This window comes from Balaenoptera ricei, chromosome 12 (assembly GCF_028023285.1).
Source record: "Balaenoptera ricei isolate mBalRic1 chromosome 12, mBalRic1.hap2, whole genome shotgun sequence".
Taxonomy (NCBI): domain Eukaryota; kingdom Metazoa; phylum Chordata; class Mammalia; order Artiodactyla; family Balaenopteridae; genus Balaenoptera; species Balaenoptera ricei.
Window position 1 is genome coordinate 36,917,046 of NC_082650.1, and position 27,189 is coordinate 36,944,234.

The following is a 27,189-nucleotide window of genomic DNA, read 5'->3' on the forward strand; positions in this document are numbered from 1 at the left end:
ATTACTTTCTGAAAATGAAATAACCAAATTACCATTCAGCTTTCTGCTGTGCTAACAAAATTAATCTGAAATATCAAAATTCATCTGCTTTAAATTATATATTACACAACTTCTAAACCAAAATCTCTTCAAGCTCTAAACTGTGAAGAACAAGCACCAAGGTTGTCATAATCAACAGTAACATTTTCACATACACAGGAAAAATTAATGGAAAGATTAATGACCTAGCTCACATCAGCCATGACAGTAATTTGATTCAAATCATGCCACCTAAAAAGCAGGATCAGTCAATTTTGAATCTATTCTGCCTCGTACAACAGATGTGTTCTTGAACATGTATGTGCAAACTGTATTTCAAATGCCACAGAGTGATTTAGAAATATAATTAGGTTTCATGGTTGCTTTTTTTCTAAGTATAGAAAAGAATATTTTAAGCATGAATAACTGGTCTCTAATTTAACCATTTCCTAAGTTCACAGGATCGTATTTTGGCCATCTAGTTTGTCAAGTATTCCATAAGTACATTAATAAATACCATTTTTAAATTGTGATGTACTCCATAGCCTTGTTTTCTGGTTCTTCTATATGTACATCATACTCTCTGTTCACACCTAAAGAAACCTTGTCTCAAAACCACCAAGCTACATTTCTCATTTCAGTACATGATATATCCACCTCAAAGTCACCTTTGATTCTTTTCCAAGTGAAATCAGTTGCACGGTTCTAGTAATGGAACCATTAAGAAAAGCCCTCCTTGCTCTTCACCACCTTCTGCCTCAGCAGATGCTAGATCATGTCTTGCTTTGGGAAGAGATCCAGGTCCCCCAATCCAACTAACATTTTCCCTTCTCATCCCTAGGACACTCAGATTCATGCTCTGTGGTGCTGATTCATCTGTCTATTCAGTGCCGAATCACATTTGCAAACCATAGGCCACCCTACGTCTTGCCCAGTCTCTTTAAACCTGGCCCACTATCCTTTTCAGTACTGTTTTCATTTACGTGTGAGAAGCAAAAAGCTAAAACAAGTAGGCAAGCCTGCGGCATGTTCACTGGCATAATATACCACAAAATGAGTACAGAAAAAAAAATGGGACATTAACCATTTTGGTTATGCAAACTTTATTTAAAATGGTAAATGAAGGAAGAGGGAAGTAAAAATGTATGAACACATGCCCTGTGGCACAAGCACCAGGTCACTGTCTTTACAACAGAAGTGACCAAAGTGGGAGATTTTCACCTGTTAGGGCCTCCAACTCTGACTTAGAGAAGAAATAATAGGGGAATCCTTGATATACCCCCAAACTATAGAGGAAGGTCAGGAGATTGCTGACTTTTTCACTGGTATGTAGGGACTTACAAAGTTTCCTTGAAAGAGCCGAGATTCCTTAACTTGTTCCAAAGTTCCTAATAATTTCTCTACACTGAAAATCAGAAAATATCAGTTTAGTACTTAAACATTTAATTATTGTATCATTTAGATCAGTGAGTCCTACTTATGGGTAACTGATAAGGTTCTATGAAATTCAATTCAACATAGTTTAATGAAGAATATGACATAATAATTAAGATTGTGGTCTGTGAGGTCAGGCATACCAGGGTTGAGTCCTAGATCTGCTACTTCAAAATTATGTGACCTTGGCAAATTACATCTATGATACAGCTTAGCATCTTTGTCTGTAATTAGGATGATACCAGGGTAATTATGAGATTAGACAAGTACACAAATCAATCTCTGTTAAATAGTACATGTTGGTTATCACTCAGAGTGGGTGACTGTTAGGTTCAGGGCATGAAGCTAGACCCTGTGAGGAACACAAAAACGAAAAAGAACTGACAATAAATAACACGAGCAAATAAGGCAGAGAAATGAGAGTGCTACTGGGTGTATCCAAAGACAGACTATGTTAAGGGCCCCAAGAGAAGGGATAAGGAAGCCTAGCAATGCCTTGGCTCAAGTGGCAAGGGAGGGCACATCTAGTTATGTGCGTGGGTGGTGGTGAAGGATTAAATGAAACAGGAAAGGCCTCAAGGAGACAATGTCATAATTAAAGATGGGTGTGCCCGAGTGATGGGTTTGACATCACTGTAAATAAAAAGAGGATCGTGAAGGGCAGTTCTTTGTATAATGAAAGCAAAGTTCTGAGGGGGCAAAGAGTAAGACATGTATAGAAAATCGAAGTAGGAGATAAAGACAGAAAGGTAGGAATGAGCCGTATTGTGCAGAACCTCAAATTCAAGAGAAGAATTGGGGATGCAGAAGTGACATATCTGAAGTGTACCTCAGGAAGACTAATGTGGGAGGATGTGAGGGAGGAAATGCAATCAGCATTTGACTTATGAGTTAGAGGGGGTGAAGAGTGTAGGAATTTTCAGATATGAATTTGTGTGCGTGGGGGGGGGGAAGGCAGGAGAATTTCTACTAAAATCACCAACATGCCAGACTACAAGCATAAGCGATAAACTTTCAGAGCTGTGAGCACAGAGCATTTTCTGGTTCAGAACTCAATTTTCTCTGGCTGAAAAGTTGTTGTACCAGCAACAGTGAACGGTTTCAAATGCATGTGACAAGAGTATCTTGAGCCAGTCGTGTCAAATTTAAGTCTAAACTCAGGAATGAGTTCAGCTGAAGTCTTTCTTGACCGTCAGCAGCAACATTGAAGAAGGAGGGAGGTGGCTTAAACCATGTACTTTTCACGTGCTTTGGTCTTTCTGTGTCTTGGAGTCATGTCTTGGGTCTTTCACTGATGGCCGTGACTACAGCATGGACAAGTTTCAAGGGATAGATAAACTCCCTGAAATGTACACAAAATTTATGCCTATATATTTATTCTTGCTTTTTCTCTATTTCTCATTTATTCCTATATTCCTTACTTAGGCAGCATGCTTTTATATTAAAATTCATTAGTGCTTATTTTTCAATAGTGCTTATTACAAAGACTTTATACATTTTAATTCAGTCAACCCTCTCAACAATCTTAAAAGGTAGGTACTATTATTATTCTCATTTAAGAGAAAAGAAAACTATACAGCTCCACATAGTAAGTAGTCTTACAGAGAAGAAACCTCCAGGAGGCCCCAAAGTGGAAGTTGCCTAAGCTTAGTTCCATCTGGTGGTTTTGTTGAATTACAGTTTCCTTGGGTCTCGCTCTAGGATCTGGGACAGTCCAGATCGGCAAGGGAATTTCAGGTTAAACAGAGACATGCTTGTCATTTATCCTTAAAATTAGTTAGACCCACTACACTGCACTGTGGGAAAGTATATTTATATAACAAGTACCTTATGTACAGCTTTCTTTGAACAACTGGTTAATGTGTGTTAGATCAAGGAAATTTGTTTTTCAGTGAGGAAAAATAACCTCACTGCCAGTATACTAAGCACCAAAGAATTCTCTAAATCAATGAGTCATTGTTCAATATGGCCCACGATAAAAAGAAAATTTTAATTGTGATTCAGTATAAACATCCTTATAAATATTTAAAAGAAAATTTTCATGAAATATTATTTATTCTGACTACATACAACACATGCTGATATTTTCTATTCAGTCTAGCTCAGTCCAGATTGATCTATCCTATTCCATTCCATTAAAACAATGCTGGTTCCTATCCACTAAATTGATTTCATGATGCCCCAATGGGTTGGTAACCTACAGCTTGAAAAGCAGTATTCTCCATGGAATTAAATCAAGTAACTCTGCCTGTTCTTTAAAAATGAAGCCAAAAGCATGAGTCTAACTGTTAATGGCTAAATGTTTATATGCATTTTTTTTTTAATCTGTAAAAAAAAAAGTTAATGATTTCCTGAAAGCATTAGCAGGTCAAACTTGGCCATGGCTGTTTTTCCCAGTAACGAATGACAAGCAATATGTAAATATTCCCTTAAGAGCCACTTGATTTGAATTCAAATCAAGAAAATAGGAAACATAAGCCTGAAACGACATTACAGCTCAGGCAAGAGTTTACTTGGTAATTAGTAATATTTTCCAATAAGGCACACACAGCTTTTTCACAGGAAATAGTTTTAAAATATTCTCAATTTTTTTAAGATAAATAAAATTCCTGAATACTGAAAAATCTATAGTGACAAAACTTAAGACTCACAAACCATTTATATCCTACATTAAAGAAGCTGTTTTAAATATTCTCAGTCTGTCAGTTGGTCAAAAAATACTTAACACTTGTTACATGTCAACCAGTACTTAACAAGGCACAAGGAAAGAGCACTGAACTATTGCTGAGTCCCTTCCCTCCAGATGGCCCATCTGGGGGGAGAATGACTGTAAACACATAAACAGCAAATAGGAGCTCAGAAGGTCACACACGAGACTGTCCTTGGATAGGCCTATGGATCTCTACAGGCATGTGTCCCTAACAGTGCCAACAGCCCTCTAGGATGGTTCTTAGAAGCTGAAATCAGATATGGTCTCCAATAAAGTTAACTAGAACATTTACTTCCAAATCCATATACAACTTCCCCTACTTATGAGGCTATGAATATGTTCTAATCCCCCTCTCAGACAAAGTAAAAATTAATGTTTAATGCTATTTAAACCGATACAACATGGAATGAAGAAAAATAATCAGAGATACAGATAAAGCAGACTGGGGTTCAGGGCCCAGACCCTCCATTTCAAGGCTAAGTGATTGAAGGCAAGTTATCTAACCTTCCGAACTACAGATTCATCATCTGCAATTCTATCTACTCATAGGATCATGGTGAGGTTAAAGTGAGGGAATGCACAGGAAAGCACTTTAGAAAGCACCACAAGTGCTATTACTATTAACTTTAGAATCGGTAGGCATAGTAAAACTGAGAAGATATTAACCAAATATTAAGAAGGTATAGAGTTAACATGTACCAAGCACTGAAAATGGGTCTATTTGCTTTTCATACACCGACTCAATTAAACTCTGCAATATGACAATATCTGAATCCAACAACTGGTAATAATAGAGTTTTTCCTCAAATCTGGGACATACTAAGTTTCTTCTCTAATGGTCCTTGGCTAGCAGGAAAAAACAATTAGAGACTGTTAATTAAAGGAAGGGCAAGAGTTCACACCACACCACTCCACCCAGGTGGTATATGCATTCTTAGCCCAGCTGTACCGCAAAGAGAGGGCTCTTCCCCTAAAGTTCAAAGACTGCCTCTGTGGGGCTGGAGCTGGAGATCAACTGGCCAGACACATCCAGGTGACGCCTTCCACTGGATCTTAGACTCTGTACTTGACCAAAGGGCAAGCTGAGATTTTCTGTCCAAATGTTATCTCTGCATTCATTTCTATTATGGGCAACTACTCTTTTTAGACAAGATGCAATCCTAGGGTGTAAAGTGGATCACTGTAATGCAAACCACTGACTTACACAGGTGGGGTATACAGACTGCATGTTTCCTATTGCCTTGGTTGGTTAATAGTCTGACATTAACCATATTACGGATGGATAAAGTATATAAGACATGGATTATGGGATGTCTTCAAGTTATAAACAAGTTGTTTTTAGAAAAGGTCACTTAGATCTTTGGAATCCAGGATGCATTTCTGCACATTAATTTACAGTGGTATAAATTAATGTTAAGCTGCCAGGACTGCCCACAGAAATCTACTCAACCCATGATGTGAGTAGCACGAGGTCAGGTAACCTGTGTTCTATGGGTGCCATTCTGCCACTGAGCTGCCACATGGCCCCGGGCAGCATCTAGAGCATAAGCTGTGGATGGAGAAGGACAGAGTTGGGCTCAAACGCTGCCTCGCCCACCTGCTGTGTAATCTCATTGAAGTTATTCAAACCCCTTGAGTCTAAATTTCCACAGCAGTCAAATCATATTTGGGGATGAAACATATATACAAAGAGCACAAAGGGACCTACACAAAAATCACTAAAAGGGTACTAAATTCTGCAAATGCCAAATAATGTCAAAATGAGTGTGGAAGAAGGGAGCCCTTGCAGCACTTCTGAAAAAAAAATGCCTGCATTCTAACTACAAGGGAAGAAAGAGGGAGCAGGGGCCATAATGAATAACGATCACTCCAGAGGATAGTACAGAAAGTATAATTTGCTTTAGTAATTCAGTTTTCCATTTGGTTTCAAGACTTGTCAAGTATCAAGGAATTAATACACACATATATAATACACTAATTTTGTATATACAAATTATTTGCAAAAGCATGGAAAAATGTCTCATGAATCATTTGATCTGGAATAAACAACTGGTATAAAACACTGAAGATGGTGAAAACCAGGTGGGGTAGAGCCAGGAGATCCTGAAAACTCCGTAGGGCTTATCCCGAATAGATTTATCTAGTAGTGATGCTGAATCACATGTCCATGTAGATCTACACAGGCATATTTCAAGATAAATTATAAGAAAGAAAGTATTGGGTGATCCTCAAATCACTAATTTCAATCCAAAATTATTAAAATGGGGCCTTTTAAACTTAACTTTGCTTTGATGTTAACTTCAGAGAGAGAGAGAGAACCATCAACAAAGGGGGTGGGTAAAGGATTATTTACTACATACAATCATACAATGTTTATGAAACCACAGGGTAAAATAGTGCACCAAGAAAACAGAGACTATTTAAATACTCAGAAGGGTAAAGGGATGGGGGGGGGGTGTTAAAAGCAATTTTTAGGATTTCTGATACATATTGTGGTAGCAGGCAGAAATCAGGGCAAATCTTCCTTTTGCTCTCCTCCGCACACTAGCAGAGATTTGCGTAAGGTGGTATGGCTGCACCCTTGGCCTGCCTCTTTATATTCCTCCCTAGAGATCTTGCTTGGAGGGCCCGTATACACACACTCCAGAGCAAACTGCCCTAGGTTGTCAGAAGCCAGCTTTCAAGCAGGTCCAGTTGGTGATTGCACTTTATGGAATTCCACAGTTTAGTCAGAGGCAGTTGAAAAGATTTATAACTTTGGCTGCCTCTTTTCTGATAATAAAGTTTTTGGAGTTTTTGTTTTTGCTTTTTGCTTTTAATAGCTTGACCATTTGGGGCTGCAACTGCATTACAACAGCTAAACTGCAGGTTTATCTTTTTTCTCTCGCTCTCATTTCCTAGTAACTAATCACAGTGATTTACTGTTTTAATAGTACCACTGACTACTGGCCTTGTCCTGCTATCCCTATGCTCCGAGGATCACTCTCCATTTTTGGATATGTTTTTCTTTTTCACTGCTAGAATACTTTTCACAAGAGGTCAAGGCAAGCATGACAATTAAACTTTGTATTTCTGAGTTGGAAAAAGTATGCTGTTCTTCCAGAAGTTTCATCTTGCATTCTCAGTTTAAGGGGCTCCCCTCACTCTACATCTTAGGAACAAGACGTGGTTAACTCTGAGCAGGTTGTTCATGAACCACAGTCACCTTTACTGTTGGAATCAGTTTGGAAGCAAACTGAGAAGGCACTACAGCTTTTGAAATCACTATATAGAGCATCCCTAGGCAAAAAAAAAAAAAAAGAGAGAGAATCTTGACCTAAATTCACATCTTATATAAAAATTAACTCAAGATGGATCACCAACTTAAGTATGAAACATAATACTATAAAATATTTAGAAAAAATGAAAGAAAATCTTCAGGACCTAGGGCTAGGCAAAGAGTTGTTAGACTTGATGCCAAAAGCACAATCCACAAAATGAAAAACTAATAAATTGAATCATTAAAATTAAAATTTAAAACTTTTGCTTTGCAGAAGACTGTTTTAGCACGTTGAAAAGAAAAGCTACACACTGAAAGAAAATACTGGCAAACCACATATCAAAGGACTAGTATCTAGAACGTATAAAGAACTCGCAACACTGAACAGTAAGAAAACAATCCAGTTAGAACACAGACAAAACACATGAAAAGACATTGTGCTGAAGAAGATGGAAAGATGGCTAATAAGCACATGAAAAGATGTTGCACCTCATTGGTCATGAAAGCAATGCAAATTAAAACCACAATGAGATATCACCATACACCTCTCAGTATGGTTAAAATAAAAAAGAGTGACAATACCAAATGCTGATGAGGATGCCAAGAAACTGGATCATTTATACATTGCAGATGGGAAGGAGCAGAGAATGGCATAGCCACTCTGGAAAAGAGTCCGGCAGTTTCTTATAAAATTAAACATGTACTTATCATTTGACTCAGCCATTCCATTGAGCCTTCATCACAGATAAATTAAAACTGATACTCACAAAAAAATTTTTACACAAATGATCCTAGCTTTATTTGTAACAGTCCCAAACTAGAAACAACCCAAATGTCCTTCAATGGGTGAAGGGTTAAAAAATTGTGATACATCCATAACACGGAATACTACTCAGCAATAAAAAGGAACAAACTGTTGATACATGCAACATCTTGGGCGGATCTCAAGTGCTATGATCTGAATGTTTGTGTACCCCCAAAATTCATATGCTGAAACCTAATGCCCAATGTGATGGTATTAGGAGATGGGAGTCTTTGGGAGGTGATTAGGTTATGAGGGGCAGAACTCTCATGAATGGAATTAGTGCACTTATAAAAGAGGCCTGACAAAGCTCCTTGCCGCTTTCACCACGTGAAGTTACAGTGAGAAGGTGGCCTTTGATGAATCAGGAAGGAGGTTCTCACCAGACATAAAGCCTGACCATGATGGCTCCCTGGTCTTGGACTTCCAGCCCCCAGAACTGCGAGAAATAATTTCTGTTGTTTGTAAGCCACTCAGTCTGTGGTATTTTGTTACAGCAGTCCGAATAGACTGAGATATCAAGGGAATTGAACTAAGTGAAAAAAAACCCTCAAAACATTAGATACTGTATGATTCCATTCATATAATATTTTTGCAATGACAAATTATAGAGATGGAAAACAGATTAGTGGTTGTCAGGAGTGATGGGCAGAAGGAAGAAGGTGAATATGGCTACAAAAGGGTAGCATATGGGATCTTTTTGATGGAATTGTTCTGTATCTTGATTGTGATGGTGGCCACACAAATCTACACATAATAAAACTGAACAGAACTAAATACACACACACACACACCCCCATACACAAATGAGTGCTTCAGTGCTTGTAAACCCTGGTGAAATCTGAATAAGGTTAGTGGATTGTATCAATGTCAATTTCCTACTTGTGATATTTATTATACAATAGTTATGTAAGGTGGGAAACTGGATGAAAGGTATAAGATATCTCTGTATTATTTCTTAGAACTACATGTGAATCTACAATTACCTCAAAATAAACATTTAGTTCTTGTTTATTCTAAGTGTCCTATCTTTCTATGGTTCACCCATTAGATGCCTGGTTTCTTCCTTCCCCAAACAATCTTGCTACTCTCTGGGGTCCTAATAGGAAAAAATAATTCACTAAAATTAGTAGTATAACTCTTGTTTTCCAAAAATTCTTATTCATGGTTTACTATTACTAAGTGAAACATGTCCTTTGGATACAACCCTATATTTGAATACTGACTCTTACACTACATGAAACGGACAAAATACTTACTTCCTGAGTTACCTCATTAATAAAACAGGGAGAAAACCTATTTCACAAGTTTATTGTGAAGATAAATAAAATAATAAGTAAAGTACTTGGCACATAGTAGTTCCTTAACAATCTAAAACCTAGCTTAATTTCTGAATAAAAACATCAACGAAAAACTTTGTTTTTCAGTTTCCAACACTTATATTCGGAAAACAGGAAGTGCACATTTAACAAGCATATTGGGGCTGGGGATGTGGTGAGGCTGAATTAGTTCTTAAGAAGTATTTCAATTTAGGAGACCATAATGATCATTTTAAGCCTATGTTCTCACTCTGAGTTTGAAAACATTCCAGCCATCAAAATGATTTATAAATGTTTTAGTGTACCATTCATGTTATTATGATTAGTGAGTGGCTGCCATACAGATGTTTAAATCTGTAAATAGGAACCAATAATATAGTAGATTACTCCTATTCAGATACCAACACATGTACATATGATGGACGAGTTCAAGGTTTAAAAATGACAGGTACTACAATGATCCAAGGTCATCCATTCCATTTACCTACAAAAATACTTTTTAGTAATAGACACCCCACAAAGTAATAAGCTTTAAATATGTCATAGATTTTTAGTTGTAACTCAACTAATTAAGCTACAGAGCAGCAGGAACTAAGTACTTAGGATTTAAAATTCAATGTAGGTTGTTAAACACGGGATTCTGAGCAATCTGCAGTGCAACGCATATAGAATGTTGGATTCCCTGAGCAGCACTGGCCTGACAGAACTGTCAAGGACAGAAAGAGAAGAACCAATCAAATGTGATTTCTCTAGTGTAAATAAGAAAAAGGATGAAACAAAGTGCATTTAACTTCTACTGGTTACCTGCTCTGTTTATGAACAGTCACAAGTCACAAAATGCCAAGTAATACTTAAGAACAAGGTCCCCTCAAACGTTTTTTAAGCACTGATATAAATTTGCAAAATGAATGCTTACCGAGCAAAGTAACTTTGTTTCCGTTCCTTCTTCTCTTCCTTGGTATCCATAATATGCAATCAAAAGTGCAAAATATTTGAAAAATTCCTTTTTAATCAATGAGTCATCACCCTGTAAAAAAATAACAAAGTGACTGTAAATTAAGAAGTTTATAACGGCCAATATGAAGAATGAAGCAGGGTGGAGCTACATGGCCCCAACAAATGGAAGCTAAACTTTAACCAGTAAGCACAGTCACATGAGTCATATATGAAATACAAATGCCCCCGCGGGAAGGGGAGGGGGGGGCAGGAAACTACAATTAGAATGGAAGAGTTAAACTATAAAATAAAAAGTGGCTGGAAAAATAAACTGAAGTATTTTCCTCATAATTAACAATTATTTCAAAATGTGCTAAAACAAAACCCACTGATTTTAGAAGGCTTTAGGCTAGCTATGCAGAAGCTAATTTTTTTTTAATATTTGAATTCATAATCACTCTTTTGAAGCCATTAATAACATATGTCTCATACATAATGAGGAAAAATGGATCACTTAGGTGTTTTACAAGAATGTTCTTTCTTTAAAAACAAAAATAAATCAGTATTCTATTTTACTTCGGAAACATGCCAGCGAGTACATCCCACTTGAGCAAATGTGGAAATGAAAGTACAAAGCCTCAGGAAGCTATTCTTCAGAATGGCTTTATATGCTTGTCTCTGCCACTCCTTCTTTCCCACCCCTGCAACCCTCACCTATGTTTCCCAGAAGCAACCCAATTTAAACCTGTAATAAGAGGTTGTCTCCAGATCAATCTTCCTTAAATACCACTTTCATCATGCCATGCCCCTGCTCAAAAATTCCCAATGTCTACTTACTGCCTGGTTCACTAATCTAAACTGTCTGCACAGCATTACCCTTTCCTAAAATCTGTCTTTTCACCCTGAATGAGTCTCAAAGTAAAAGCAAAGAATTTTCATTAATCAAAATTATTTACTAATCCACCTCAACTCCATAAACAATTTAATTCACAATATATATTACAGGGAAGGTACTGTGATAAGTATCAGAGACCAAAGATAAAGAAAACATGATATTTGGCCTAATGAAATTCATTGTCTTGCAAGGGAGACACTTAGGATTTCAGGTCAATGGGATACAAATCACTATGAAGAAGGCACAGGGCCTAGAGGAAGAACACTTAGCCTTATGCAGGGCCCACCCCACTGCAAACCCCACATACACCAAGATCTCAAGGATGAGTATGGGTTCCTGGTTAAACGGTACAGGAAGCAAGTCCAGCTTGAACAAAAGCAAGGAGACACAATATTTCTCTGTTGCTCCAGGATCAAATGTGAAGCAGGGCAACAGTGGGAGATGAGGATGAAGACATGGGCAGGATTGGGGTCATGAAGACCTTTCATGTCATGCTGAAGAGTTTGAACTTAATCCTAGCTATGCATTACGCGCTGCCACCTCCTTCCCTGCACCTATGTCAGCACCTATGTCACTAAGTGATCATGCTGACCCAAGGGCACCACTCCCAGCAGACATCACCAAAGGGAAGGAGGGAGTGTAACATATACAGATCACAGAGGATGGACTTGAGAGGATTGAGAACGGGGAAAACAGACGCACTAGAAAGATATTACAGTAAAACTAGTAGAGAGAGGAGGGCCCACACTTTGGCCAGCAGTATTTGACACAGAAAGAGGGGGCACAAGTTCAAAAAATATTTAGGAGGCAAGTGAGTTCAGATTTGGTGACTCATTCCATGTAGACAACATGGGACAGAAAGGAATGATAAATGCCTTCCAAGTTTCCGCTTCAGGGACTGGGTAGACTGTGAAACCACAGATATGATACAATCTACAGGAAGTGGCATGCATTTGGAGGGGGGAGCAGAAACAGATGAAAGATCAGCTTTGGGCACGCTGCCTTTGAGTGCTCATGGGATAGTCAACTGGAAACATTCACCAGATGTTTGATTTCATGTAAAGCACAGGAGTGCAGTGAGGGCTAGAGAAAGAGATTTAGAAATTATCAACATATGGTTGTAGTTAAGGAAAAAAGAAAAAGAAAAGAAAAGAAAAAAACCAGTACAATGATAACACCCTGCAGGTATGACAACTATGCACAGGGTCCTGTATGGAAACAATGGATGACACAGTTTCAACTCTTACTGTTTTATCTCCATGTCTTTGACATGGTGGCGCCCTCAAGGGATTTACCAACCAGTAGGGAAAATAAGATGAGTGTCAGGTCAATGGGATACAATAAAATGTGGAGTTAGTAACCTGGAGCTGTCCAAACAATAACACTAAGAATCCGGAAGACACAAAGTTCAATTTTGATTGAGGTGACAAAGTAAACCTTCTAGGGTGGTGAGGATTTCAATAAGTAAAGAGGAAAAAGAGACAGCATTGCAGAAAGAGGGAATACCTGAGCATAAGTATGGGCATGAAAAGGGCAAGATGGGCAGAGTAGCTACCGGGCAGAGAAAGGAAACCAGCCACGATGCCTACCTTCTGTTAAGTCACTATTTCAACGTATTATCCCCATGTTCTCTCTTTTAATCCTTACACCCACAGTATGAGTTAGGTATCCTTACTTCCATTAAACTGAGGCTGAGAGATACTAATTTCCCTAGTTCAACATTACCAGCCTTGGTGGAGCAGAGATTTAAATCCAGTTTGGTGTACATTTATTTCAATGTCTTTCAATAACCTTTGGAGCCAGAAAGCATTTGGAGATGAGTTAGAAAGAGTGGTCTGGAATCAGCAGCTTCCAATGCCTCGGCGTAGACTCTACAGGTTAGGACAAATGTGCCTGGCCGTGAGTGGGATGGGGGTCACTGAGACCTCCAATAAGACTGCCTCAGTGGAGTAGTGGGGATGGAAGCCATGCCTCAGTGAATGAGGGAAGTACTCATTCAAGAACTGTGGTAACAAAGAAAAGACAGTGGCCGAGTGTCCAACTCTCGTAACCTCCATTTCACATGTGGCCTGAACCCACTGGGCTGCTCCCCAACTCTATACCTTAATCCTTACTCTTTTCCCAAGCTTGAGGTAACCTTGCTACACTCCTCCTTCTGACCAGATCCAGCACAAGGGCCCAATTCTGCTTCCCCGACCACTCGTGTGCCCTTCTCTCTCGGCCGTATAAGCGTACGTCACGTGTCACTTATCGCTTACTGTGAGGCACTTAATCGTACGCTGTGTGACAATGCCACTTCACTTAGCCTCCTCAGCCCCAAACAAACCAAAGTTCCTCCAAGTCAAAAACCATCATGTTTCATACTTTCCTTATACTTCCCTAAATACCTAACACAAAACTAGGCAGAAAAGCCACATAAAAGCTAAGCAAGGAATTAATCCAGTCCTGGGGATAAGATCAATTACATGGCAAACTGATATCAATCCAAGGATTCCTCCCAAATTAACAATTATTTGGAAATGGAGAATGTAGATTCAAGCCAGCCTCTCTGGAACTCCAGATAGAATTAGAACCCTGGCTTTCTGCCCTGCCCTGGCCAGGTGGTTTATTTTAAAGTTCCTCTCCTGCATGCCACCATATGTGATGATCTCTGTTTATTAGATTTCCCCTCATGAATAAAAATGAAGTCATAACAATCTAATTGGAAAATTTTTATATTGCAAGCTGAGCCAGAAACTAATATGTGGTTCTAGTGGGAAAATATTGACAAAAATAAGTACAAGAGAAAAAGATTAAATGATCCAAGAACTGACATCTGGTGCTGCTGTGTCTGTTTAGAACTGGCAGAGCCCTTTTTCCATTTTCTATTTGATAAATAAAAATAATCCAAATCTTTGGTTTCTTTTAAATTTCTGGGAATTTATACATTTCTTAAACAAGACAGATGCAGTTCTTTCAGGTCTAGACACACCAACAGATTGACCAGAAAGAGATCAGCAAAGGATGCTATAAAAATGATTTGCACAGCGCACCACCCAGCAGCCTTCATGCTTCAGTGAAGAACCAGAGCTCCTTTAAATCAATCTCTAATGGGAACTACATTTTCCATTATAAGTGGTTATAATGGGCTTCTTAAAAGCCCTTTTTTCATTTAATGCTGACTTTCTCCTCACATCAATAAACCCCAGACTTGTCCAAACACTGAATTACAAGAGTCTCCTGCATTTACGGTGTATTACATTTACGGTGTATTACAGAATTACAAGAGTCTCCTGAATTTACGGTGTATGAGGGAACACAAGATGTATCTTCTATCTAAATATTTTTTTGTAATCTTAAATCAGGATGGTCAATTTAAACCTACATTCAGTTCATTATTCAAAAAAACAAAAAAACAAAAAGAAATCAGCACATACAAAATCCTTACTTCATAAGAGCTGTGTTGAAGACAAAGTATTTTCTGTGTCACCAGCAAATGTTTGATGCTCCCCATGACGCCACTCAGAAGGGATTTAAGGACAGAGCTACCAGACTCCCTAACTACATCAAACCAGCGTGGACCCACACAGCCCAGGGTGGCTTTTTGGCTTCACAGCTACACTGCAGCTCCTTGTTCATTCAGGTATAACCAGCGAGGACTAGAAAAACACCAGAGCACCCATGATGTCCATCAACTGTTCTCCCAACAACAGGTTTCCTATTATACAAATGAAACAATGAAAACAACATGCTTTAAGCCTTGGTCACACTAAATTTGGCCACATAAGGAACAGACCAAAATGTACCGTTCTATGCAGACATTTCCTCCTAGAAAATACTTAGACTTATACTGAAATATGACAGGTGTTCAGTCTTTCTCAAAGCCATACTGTCATCTAAACACATAAAGGGTATTCAAATATCAGTGTTAACCAAGGTCAGAAATTTGAATACTCTTTTGAACAAGAAACCTGGGAAGAAAGACACAGAAATAGAACAAAAGTCTGCCACAAACATGTACGGGGAGCATCTAGGAGATAACACCCCCAGATAAACAAATGTGTGTCACAGAAGCAAAGCAACAGAAAACAGAACTTAATGGCAACAAAGAACTAAAAAGTTATGCCTGAATCAAGGTGATGATCAAGGACAGGCCAGTGGTCTATCACTTGAATGGAACAAAGGCAATGGATGGCAAAATGACTGGAGACCTCATCAACTCTTACTCCATTATTCTTTGCCTAGGGAAATGAAATTAGACCTGAAAAGAATTAAACAAGTGTGGGTTTCAGTGCTCTTTTACCTAAGATGAGTACAGAGGTTTCATCAAATCTCCTAGACACTCTAAATGAAGAACCAACTCTGGGCTAGACAGATCACTTTATAAGTTCTCTCTAGGAAGAGAACGTGCAAATGAGATTTCTAAAACATCACTGGCAGGGTCAGGAGTTGTTGAATATGTGGAAAATGCCAAAAGCCTGACAAGAGGCAAATACTTTTTAATTTTCAACAAAATAGAAAAGGGAGTGTGCAAATTACACACTGGAGAACATCACATAGATCCGTAGCAAAACTTTAGACATGATCATTAAAGGCAGCTTGGCAAGGACTTAGAAGAGGAGGCAGTGAACCCTGAGATCCAGAATGTTCACAGACAACCAACCATTCAGCAGAACAACAACAACAAACAAGCAGATCCCTTTTTGAAGCATCTACCATGGACCAAGTACTCTGCTGGAGATACAAAGATGAAGACAGCATTCACAGGCCAGGAAGCTCAGGTGGAACAGGCAACGGACACCCATCAGCTGGTAAGACGAGTGGTCCAATATTGGTGGGTACAAGGAACCACACAGCACAGAGTAGAAGCAATTACTCTGCCAGGAAGGGAAGGAGGGTCAGGGAAACTCCACAGATGATGGCAGAGCTGGACTACGAGGGAGGAACAGGAGTTTGATCCTGAATGCAGAAGAGGTTGGTCTCACTAGGCAGAATGAGGATGTACGAGCCATCGGGAGGGAACACATGGTACACAGGGAGGCCTGCGTGGTCCGGTGTGGCTCTCGTATAGGGCTGGTAGAGGGGAGGATGTTCACAGAATGGTGGCCTCGCCAAATTATACTGACCTAATTTCCCTCTTGGACATAGTTACTGTTCCAGTGCATCAAGGAAATTAGGTAACCACTGTGTAACTGTACTTAAAAGGCACTTCATAAGTTTCTCTTGATCTGCTTATGAATAAGATTGAGAAATGTGGCCTAGACATGGATGGATGCTTCTATGATTAGATGCATTACAGAAAGCACTGAACCACTGTACCAAGAGGTATGTGCTGACCAACTGACCGGCCTCAACCCGGAGCTGGGAGCTGACCTCCAACTTCAACCTGGAGGGAAGATGTTAACAGCTTAATGCAGTGTTCGTCCTTAAGCCTGGTCCTCATCAGTAAATTCACCACTGACTTGAATGAAAATAGGGGCCTCATTAGACTTTTGGAGGGATAAATAACATCCTGGATAACAGCATTTCAATTCAGACAGACATCAGCTGTCTGTAGATTAATTTGGGGTTCTACATCTGGGAGAGGTGCTAAGGAATGAGAGAAAGGGACAACCCAGCATGAGCACAAGTGAATATGACCTGCAGTTTGAGGTGACAGTAAGATCCACATACCCAGGGGTGCGATGCCACTGCTTCCCAACCCCTCCCACCCCACCTTGGCAAAAACAAAACAAAACAAAACAAAACCACTAATGCAATCAACCCAGAATAAAAAAGACTATGGTGGTCTGTCCCACCCTTTTTGAGGATTAGAATATATCAAGATTACTGCACTTAGCTCTGGGTCTCCCACTACCGTATAGGAGAAATATAAGGAAACTGGAACAAACAGAATGATTAAGTAACATAAAATTAAACTTTAAGAATAGTAGTCAAAGGAGCTGGTCAGGGTTAGCATGGAAAGAGTTGGGAGGAAAGGACAGCTATTTCCAAATACCTCAAGGATCTTATCTGGTAGAGGATTTAGCCCTGTACCAATAGAACTTCAAGGGTGTGCCTAGGACTAGGCACCGGATATTGAGGGAGAGAGTCTTGGCTCAACATAAGGGCTTGATGCAAAGAGCTGTCTCGAGAGACAGCAGCTTCCTAATCGCCAAAGATGACTGAGCACAAGCTGGACAACCATTTTGTGGGGTCGCTGTAGACTGGCAGTTCTCAACCTTATCAAAAAATCAACACCCCTCACCTAAATAAATACAGTTGCCCCTTGAACAACAGGGGTTTGAACCTCGTAGGTCCACCTATACTCATATTTTTTCAGTAACTATAGTACAGTCCTACAGGATCCTCGGACATAGAGGAACTGCATATACAGAGGGCCCACTGTGAGTTATACACATTTTTTTACCTACATGAAGGATTGGTGTTCCTAACCCCCCACATTTTCCAATGGTCAACTGTATATAAGTATTTTATAACATGCCCTTTATAATGCTGAGATGAAGTTGATAGATAATATAACCCATTTAACACACTGAATTTTATGAAGTCGATGTAATGCCCCAAAGGAAAGTAATTGATAACAGGTAGTTCAATATGTAAATTCTCAAGTTTCAAAAATCAATATAATGCCAAAAGAGAAGTAGCTTACAACAGGTAAGTTATAAGTTAATAATTTATAATAATAAAGTAAATTCTGAGGCACAATTTCATTAGAAGACACAACAAAACACTCAGACGCTTATACCAACTTATTTAGGACAAGTTTAGCTATAGGTGAAATAAGATCAGAAATAATTTCACTACATATGAGAAGTACAGGAAGATTAAAGAGCAGAGGTGAGAGGATGGGAGGGGGTGGGTAATGGGTAGGTGGGAATGCACAGAACATTAGAATAAAAACTAGTGCTATAAATAATAACCAGAATTTCTATACATAGTAATTTAGAACCAATCTCTTTCTTTTCTTTAGAATGTCCCAATAAATATTCATGTAGGTCCTACAGATGACAAGAAATTCGAAATAGAAGGACAATTATTTGTTGTCTAGGACTGTCCTGCTCATTGCAGGGCACTTGGCACCTCTGCTTCCCCCAACTAAATGCTAGTGCCCCTCCCCAGGAACCACGCCAACCAAACTGCACCCCAGTGGGGAACACTACACTCACTGAAAACCACTGTTACAGGGGAAAGTCAAGTTCCATGGATAAACTAACATTTTTAATTAAAATTTTTTAATTTCAAAAATTCCTTCAAAGCTGAGATCTTACAAACTCCACACACCTGAGTCGTTCTCTGTTTTCAAGATTCTCTGTGCTTTACCTGACTAACCCCTCGGACTCTTATTATTAAGGCAGCACAGCACCCTTAAAGCAGGACAAGCCCAGTTGGAATCCAGACTCTAGCATCTCCAAGGTATGTAGCCTTGGGCAAGTTACTCAATTTCTCTAGACCCCAGTTTCCTTATCTGTAAAAGGCCTGGTATAGAGATGAAATGTGTCCAAGAGGTATCTATCGAGTCTAGCGTCCCATGGAACAGAAAATTCTCTCCATTGAGATTTCAACAAGCCCAAATGTTCCTGTGTTCATGAAAGTTACACCTACCTTCATCAACACCTGGAGAGCCAGATTCAAATTTGCCCCTAAACAGAAACATCAGATCATGAACTAACTCAAGCCAGGCAGCCCGGGTGAATGAATGTAGAGATGACAGCAAGCAGCAACAGTTAAAACATTTATTGAACATTAACCATATGCACCAGATTTTTTTGTTCAATGCTATTACACACACTGTTTAATCTTTATGACTATATGAGAGTTCATATTCTCAATCCTTTTTAGATAAAGAATCTGAAATTTAGAAAGGCTGAAACATTTATTCAAGGTCAAACAGCCATAAAAGTTAGAGCCAGAATGATCAGCTTTATCTAATGCCAAAGTCAGAACCACTCATAATGGCCTCTAATGAGAGGCAATATTACTACACAGAATTTTCATGTCAATTGCCTGGTTCTTTCCAGATTTACCCACCATTAAAAGAACAAGAGGGTGAACACCAGTTTTCTGGTCAATTGTCTTTTAGGACATCGATCCTGAACTGTATTCAGGTTAGTCACTGCTATTCATTAATAAATGCACTGCACTGAACATGTTCAAGCATTTAATAAACATTTATTGCACTGAATTAGACTTTTAAAGAGCTAACTGGAAAGCACATTCCCTTAATTCACTAAATTAAGTGAATTACCTCTTAAGTTTTAAGGACAGAAGTAATAATATAACTTGGAATATGCCAGAAATATTTCCCTTAGCAGTTGGCAAATTTTTTTTGTTTCTGTTGTTTTGAAAAGTAATCTTCTGCCAATCCAATTATTTCCCCGCTGAAAACGAAATTAGTAAATATAAAGAATCAGAATTTAAAAATGGAATTTTTGGAATTTTGATCTTTTTAAAAAATGTTCTTTATTGATTTTAAGTTACAAAAGTCCCCCCCTTTTTTTTTAGGGGCTAAAACTGAAGGTTCTTTTTAGAACTAAAAATTATGATTCTATAAACTTCTACCGAGGTTTTTAATATACTGCATGCATTCTCTCATTAATACTTATAAGGATATAAGAATTCTGTCTTGTACAGTTTTCTACCTGTACACAAAGACAAATTAAACAGGAAAAATACGCAGAAAGTCATATAAAAAGTTATTGGAGACAATGAAAACAGAACAGAGTCTGCTCTGCTGATCTCACATCTCAACCATAAGAGGAAACTTCCTCTTTCTCACCATTAATCACTATTTATTGGTTGTCTGCTCTGTGCATATGATTGTCCCTACCCTCACAAGAGTTGAAAAAGATCTGACGCCTGCATCCCCACAGAGGTAGTTTCTAGGGACACCCCCTACTATTGCTCCAGTACTGTAAGATCACTGCAGATCATCTCTAAGGTGAGTCTAAAGGTGGTAGGTTCCAAACAGCATCAATAAACAAACAGGTGACATGGGAAGAAAAGTTTGTCTTCAATTACTTCTGGAATTCATTTTAATATTATTCGACAGACCCACTGCTAAAATCCTAGGATCTCTGGCCTATTTGACTTTTTTTGCAGGTATCTTCTAGCCCTGGCCAAAAAGGAATTTAAAAAAAAAGAAAAAAGTTCCACAGTCTTCTGGAGTCTCTACTAGTATAGAACTCAAGCCTATTCCCCAAGGCCTTCCAGAGAGTAAGCACCAATGTGAATCACTACACCAGCTGCCTTTGCTCACAGCAAATGCCATCACTGCTGCAGGGGTTCTGGTCTTGCATCATGCCCCAACTCCTTCAATTTTAGGACAGAAATAAGTGTGGCCAGTGGTTACTACTAATTATTATTATTATTATTATTATTATTATTATTATTTGATGGGAGGTATCTATTTGATGGATCTGAATTAGGGTTAATTGATGCAAACAAAACCAATAAAATTTGATGGATGAAAGATGTAATAAATGGAATGCCTTTCCAAAGAACATACAGTATATGGACTGCAAACACTAGTTTCCAAGAATTAGAGTGTCTTTTGAGACTGTGAAGAGACATGAAGTTCACTTTACCAGGTGAACTGCCATTTCACTGAGGAAAAGTCACATGCTTCTTTGTTCTCATGTGGATGGTATTGGCAATTGAATGCTATTTTCAAAATACACTGGCATATACCCAATATGTGTAAAAATGCAAAATAAAAAATAATTGAATTATCACCCTTTTTAATACGCTTTCAGCATATTTATTTACATGGAATGTACAGGTGGCAATAAACAATTTACACTTACTCCAAAATAGTGCCTTGTCACATACTGACAAGCAATCTCTTCAATCAGTAAGCTTACTAAGAACCCGTTTTATGCCTATCACTGTACAATTTATCTAAAACCTATGCATATAAAGAGGACTCAACACACTCTGAGAAAACTTCGATTTTTGATAAGGAAATAAAATCTACAAAAGTAAAACAATCAGAAAAAAAGGATATGATAGAAAGTAATGCCAAATAAAATTTGTTATGCACAGAGAAGTACCAATGGAAAGAAAAGGGCCAGGTCACATAGGCCAGTGTTCTTAGGGAAGGTGTTTGAAGTGGGACAACACCAAAAACCACCATTCCGGTTATAGTTCAACAGTGCTACCCAATGAACAGTCATGTCTGTAAACCAGAAAGAGTTTTATCCTTAATGAAAATGCTCTCTATCAGAGCATGCGCAAGAGGACTGGAATTCTACCCTACCCTCGGATGCGTAAGGCAAAAATGGAGAGGCGCATGTAGTGCTTTGGTTGGTACGACACAAAATGTGGGAAATATTCAAACGTGGGTTCAGGAAGAAGCATAGTGAAAAGTGCTACGGGGCAGGAAATCTGCTCAACACAAAATTAAACCAGCATCGGGAGGTACTGTGACCTCTTCTTTGAAAAAAATTATGCGTACGATATTCAATTCTAATTTTCCAAGAGATTGGGTTAAGAAACCAACTCTATGGTTTAAGTATGTTTTCTTTTAAAGGTTTATTAAGTTGTTTGATATAAAAGTTCTTGCAGAATTCAAAAGAAAATGGACTCTTTGGCCACTTGGCCAGACTGGATTGTTGTACTCAATTAAGCACTCCCGCCTTGTAAGAGAATTACACGTGCAAACCCTCTGCTATGCCACTCTGTGGTGCTTTGCACTAGTACACAGAGTATTCTTCTCTACCCAGTTGGCCATGTGGCTTGTTTTAACCAACAGACTGAGGACTAACAGTGTACCCATTTCAACTTAAGGCTCTAAGAGGCCTGGCAAGTTTCTGTTCTCCACCAGAAAAGTATGCCTCAGGTAGTGGCTTTCCCTTCTTCAGCACGGGTCCCAGAATGAAGATGTGTGGAACAGACCTGAACTCCTACCTCAGCTTTGGAGCCCAGCCCAGCCCTGCTGGACCCACTCAACAGTAGCCAAACCACAGTCAACCTGCAGATTCATGCATGTGAAATAAATATTTGTGGTTCTAAGCCACTAAGATTTGGAGGCTGTTATGCAGTATTATTACAACAAAAAACCCAACACATGTTTAGAAATATCCTAATCCACAAATTACTTTGTGAATTTTTACCAGGAAGATCAAAACCACACAGTACATGTTACTATCTATAGGCATAATTCTACCGAGGCCTGGAATACCAAAGCCCAGAGACAGAAGCAACCAATTGACAAAAACAGCCAAGAAAGCATCCCTTCCTTCCAGTTGTCATTTACCTCATAACCAATGTGCATGGCTATGGAAGTTTAGCCATAAGGAGGCATCACTTGACACCAAGCGTGACTTATGTACATCTTGGTACATTCACCTACAGACTTTGATATTATTTATTGTTATGGTTGAACTGTGTCACATCACCCCCCCCCCCAAAAATGTTGAAGTTGTATCCACTGTAACCCAGGATGTGACCTTATTTGGAAACAGAGTCACTGCAGATGTAATCAGTTAAGAGGAGGTCATACTGGAGTATGGTGAGCCTCTAATCCAATATGACTGGTGTCCGTATAAGAAGATGGCCATGTGAAGATCAAGACACACAGGAAGAACTCCACGTGAAGACAGAAGCACAGATTAGAGTTAGGCAGCTACAAGCCAAGGAATGCCAAGGACAGACAGCAAATCACAAGAAGACAAAAGCAAGAAAGGATTATTTTACAGGTTTCAGAGACATCGTGGCCCTGTCGACACTGTGATTTTAGACTTCTACCCTCCAGAATTATAGACAATGAATTCCTGTTGTTTTAGGCTACTCAGTTTTTGGTAATTGTCAGAGCAGCTCTAGGAAACATTCACTTACCTTAAATCTTATACACTATCACTGTTCCAAAAGGATACTACCTCAAAAATATTATTACTTCCCCATCATGTCTATTCTGCCACTTTCTCATATAATTTAAAGGAAATGTGGGCATATGATTGAGAGCATCGGTAAATATTACTTTGAATATTAGAGCAGAAAGCTCACATAGTTAACATCTGTACCCAGGAGACAATTCAAGCACAGCTTATTGAGTAGATGGACTAAGAACTGACCTGATTATCAGGGAAAATTCTTAACATAAAATGAGTTTTGAAATCTTCTGAGAATGTAGCATCACCATTGTGGCATGCCACTCTTACCACACTTTAGCAATTTTAATCTAACAAACTCATACTGCTACATTTCTCACACACACTTATGCTATCTTGTACCATTTTCTAATTAATGGCTCCTCATGCCCACATTCCTTTCAATCAGACTGTAAGCTCTCAAAAGGAGTGTCTCATGTTCTACATGTATGAGCAAGTGTGCATGTGCACGCATGCACGCACCCACGGTGACATACATTACAACTTCTAGTTCAGGTTAGACATAGGATTTATGTTTAATAAGTTGACTTTTTATTTGTTATGGCTAAATACATAACAGAAACTGACTGTGGTTATAGAACAATAAGGTCTTACCTTTTATTTAGATTAGTGGTCTCCATTTTCTAAAGTTATATTCCACGTCAATAAAAGCATCCGAGCATAAAATCCTAATACGTATATTTTTCACATAAAAAATGTCTTCTGCACTAATACATGCATTATAAAACACATAACAAAATAGAAGTCATGAAAAGATGATACAGACATTCTAACAATTTCTTCCCATACCCTCAAGGGGCTCATGAACCCCACTGGAGAACCACTGGTCCAAACTATGAGACCAGACACATGAAAATATTTCCTAGGATTTGGTCCTTTCTAGGAAACACAAGACCTATGAGAATCTAAAATATTTACAAACTTTAAACACATTCTCTGGCAAACTCCTGAAACTCTCTTGATCAAACAAGCAATATTTTACAGCTGATGATAGTTATCCTTGCAACTAGGATTAGTCTGTATATTACTGGACCCTAACTGTAAATGCATTTAGTAACTGTGATGTTCTTTGCAATTGAGTCCTTTAGTTTTTAGACTTTAGGAATGAAAATCTATTATCAAAATTTCAGGCAAATATCTGTAAGACTGAGAGAACCAAATGATATAACATTCTGATCTTGAAAATAAAAGAATGAGAAAGATGGGCAAAGAGGAAGATGGAACAGAAAACTCATAAACCATCTCCTAAGAATGTTATCAACACAGCAACATCCAGTCTTCTTGTGTTCCATGTGCATGCATGTGGACAACCATGTGCTAGAAACCTGAAGGGCATAGAGTAATACAATACACAACCCCTACAAGCTAACTGTAAGAACAACTAAGTCATAAAGCAAGCCTATATTTAATTTGCAGTACAAGATGCTACCAGAAAACTACTAGAGCTAATCAATGAATTTGGTAAGGTAGCAGGATAAAAAAATTAATGCACAGAAATCTCTTGCATTCCTATACACTAATGATGAAAAATCTGAAAGAGAAATTAAGGAAACACTCCCATTTACCATTGCAACAAAAAGAACAAAATACCTAGGAATAAACCTACCTAAGGAGACAGAAGACCTGTATGCAGAAAACTGTAAGACACTGATGAAAGAAATTAAAGATGATACAAACAGATGGAGAGATATACCATGTTCTTGGATTGGAAGAATCAATATTGTGAAAATGACTATACTAGCCAAAGCAAACTACAGATTCAATGCAACCCCTATCAAACTACCAATGGCATTTTTCACAGAACTAGAACAAAAAATTTCACAATCTGTATGGAAACACAAAAGACCCCGAATAGCCAAAGCAATCCTGAGAAAGAAAAATGGAGCTGAAGGAATCAGGCTCCCTGACTTCAGACTATACTACAAAGCTACAGTAATCAAGACAGTATGGTACTGGCACAAAAACAGAAATATAGATCAATGGAATAGGATAGAAAGCCCAGAGATAAACCCACACACATAATGGTCACCTTATCTTTGATAAAGGAGGCAAGAATATACGATGGAGAAAAGACAGCCTCTTCAATAAGTGGTGCTGAGAAAACTGGACAGCTACATATAAAAGAATGAAATTAGAACACTTCCTAACACCATACACAAAAATAAACTCAAAATGGATTAAAGACCTAAATGTAAGGCAAGACACTATAAAACTCTATAGGCAGAACACTCTATGACATAAATCACAGCAAGATCCTTTTTGATCCACCTCCTAGAGAAATGGAAATAAAAACAAAAATAAACAAATGAGACCTAATGAAACTTAAAAGCTTTTGCACAGCAAAGGAAACCATAAACAAGATGAAAAGACAACCCTCAGAATGGGAGAAAATATTTGCAAAAGAAGCAACTGACAAAGGATTAATCTCCAAAATATATAAGCAGCTCATGCAGCTCTATATCAAAAAAACAAACAACCCAATCCAAAAATGGGCAGAAGACCTAAATAGACATTTCTCCAAAGAAGATATACAGATGGCCAGCAAGCACATGAAAGGATGCTCAACATCACTAATCATTAGAGAAATGCAAATCAAAACTACAATGAGGTATCACCTCACACTGGTCAGAATGGCCATCATCAAAAAAACTACAAACAATAAATGCTGGAGAGGGTGTGGAGAAAAGGGAACCCTCTTGCACTGTTGGTGGGAATGTAAATTGATACAGCCACTATGGAGAACAGTATGGAGGTTCCTTAAAAAACTAAAAATAGAACGACCCAGCAATCCCACTACCGGGCATATACCCTGAGAAAACCATAATTCAAAAAGAGTCATGTGGCACAATGTTCATTGCAGCTCTATTTACAATAGCCAGGACATGGAAGCAACCTAAGTGTCCACTGACAGATGAATGGATAAAGATGTGGCACATATATACAATGGAATATTACTCAGCCATAAAAAGAAACAAAATTGAGTATTTGTAGTGAGGTGGATGGACCTAGAGACTGTCATACAGAGTGAAGTAAGTCAGAAAGAGAAAAACAAACCACCGTATGCTAACACATATATATGGAATCTAAAAAAAAAAAAAAAAAAAGGTTCTGAATAACCTAGGGGCAGGACAGGAATAAAGATGCAGATGTAGAAAATGGACTTTAGAACACGGGGAGGGGGAAGGGTAAGCTGGGACGAAGTAAGAGAGTGGCATGGACATATATACACTACCAAATGTAAAACAGATAGCTAGTGGGAAGCAGCTACATAGCACAGGGAGATCAGCTCAGTGCTTTGTGTCCACCTAGAGAGGTGGGATAGGGAGGGTAGGAGGGAGATGCAAGAGGGAGGAAATATGGGGATATATGTATATGTATAGCTGATTCACTTTGTTATAAAGCAGAAACTAACACACCACTGTAAAGCAATTATACTCCAATAAAGATGTAAAAAAAAATTTGCAGTACAAATAGTTAAGTGCCAAAATAAACTGAAATTAGGGGTAGAGCAGATGTTTTGGAAAGTGTTGATGGAATTAAGTATCAACCTGGTGCAGAATATTGGCTTCAAAAGGAAGAAATGTGTAAGGAAATTCAGATAGAGCGGGCAGCCAAAAGCCTGAAGGCAGGAATTACCCCATGTGCGTGAGGGGTACTGAGGACCCTTCTGACCCTACTAAAGTGCTGAGTTTATGCAGGTGAGGAGTGGGAGATACGGCTGAGTGCCTGCAATGTGGAGAGGATACAGTATCATTATCACCTAAGCAGCGTTCTCTGGCTTAAATTTCCAAGAGAAAGCCACCACCATGAAAATCTCATAAATCATTTCACTTACTCTACTTATTCTTGAGGAACTAGCCTTGGGGCTGATCTATACATAAAACAAGCAAGCAAGCTAAATGCAAGAAAATACCAAGCAGATGGCGTGTGGGTGAAGATGTGGAGG

The 27,189-nt window shown here is 38.6% G+C and overlaps 1 protein-coding gene across 6 annotated transcripts in view; it reads right to left on the reverse strand.

Moving 5' to 3' along the window:
* The window catches only part of NCOA7 (nuclear receptor coactivator 7), a 153,592-nt gene that overhangs the window by 109,022 nt on the left and 17,381 nt on the right, over positions 1-27,189 (reverse strand). For all 6 annotated transcript variants that reach the window (XM_059941274.1, XM_059941275.1, XM_059941276.1 and 3 more), the window contains one exon: positions 10,459-10,569. In XM_059941274.1, coding sequence (XP_059797257.1) covers positions 10,459-10,508 — 50 coding nt within the window. In that variant the 5' untranslated portion in view covers positions 10,509-10,569. The remainder of the gene's footprint in view (positions 1-10,458; positions 10,570-27,189) is intronic.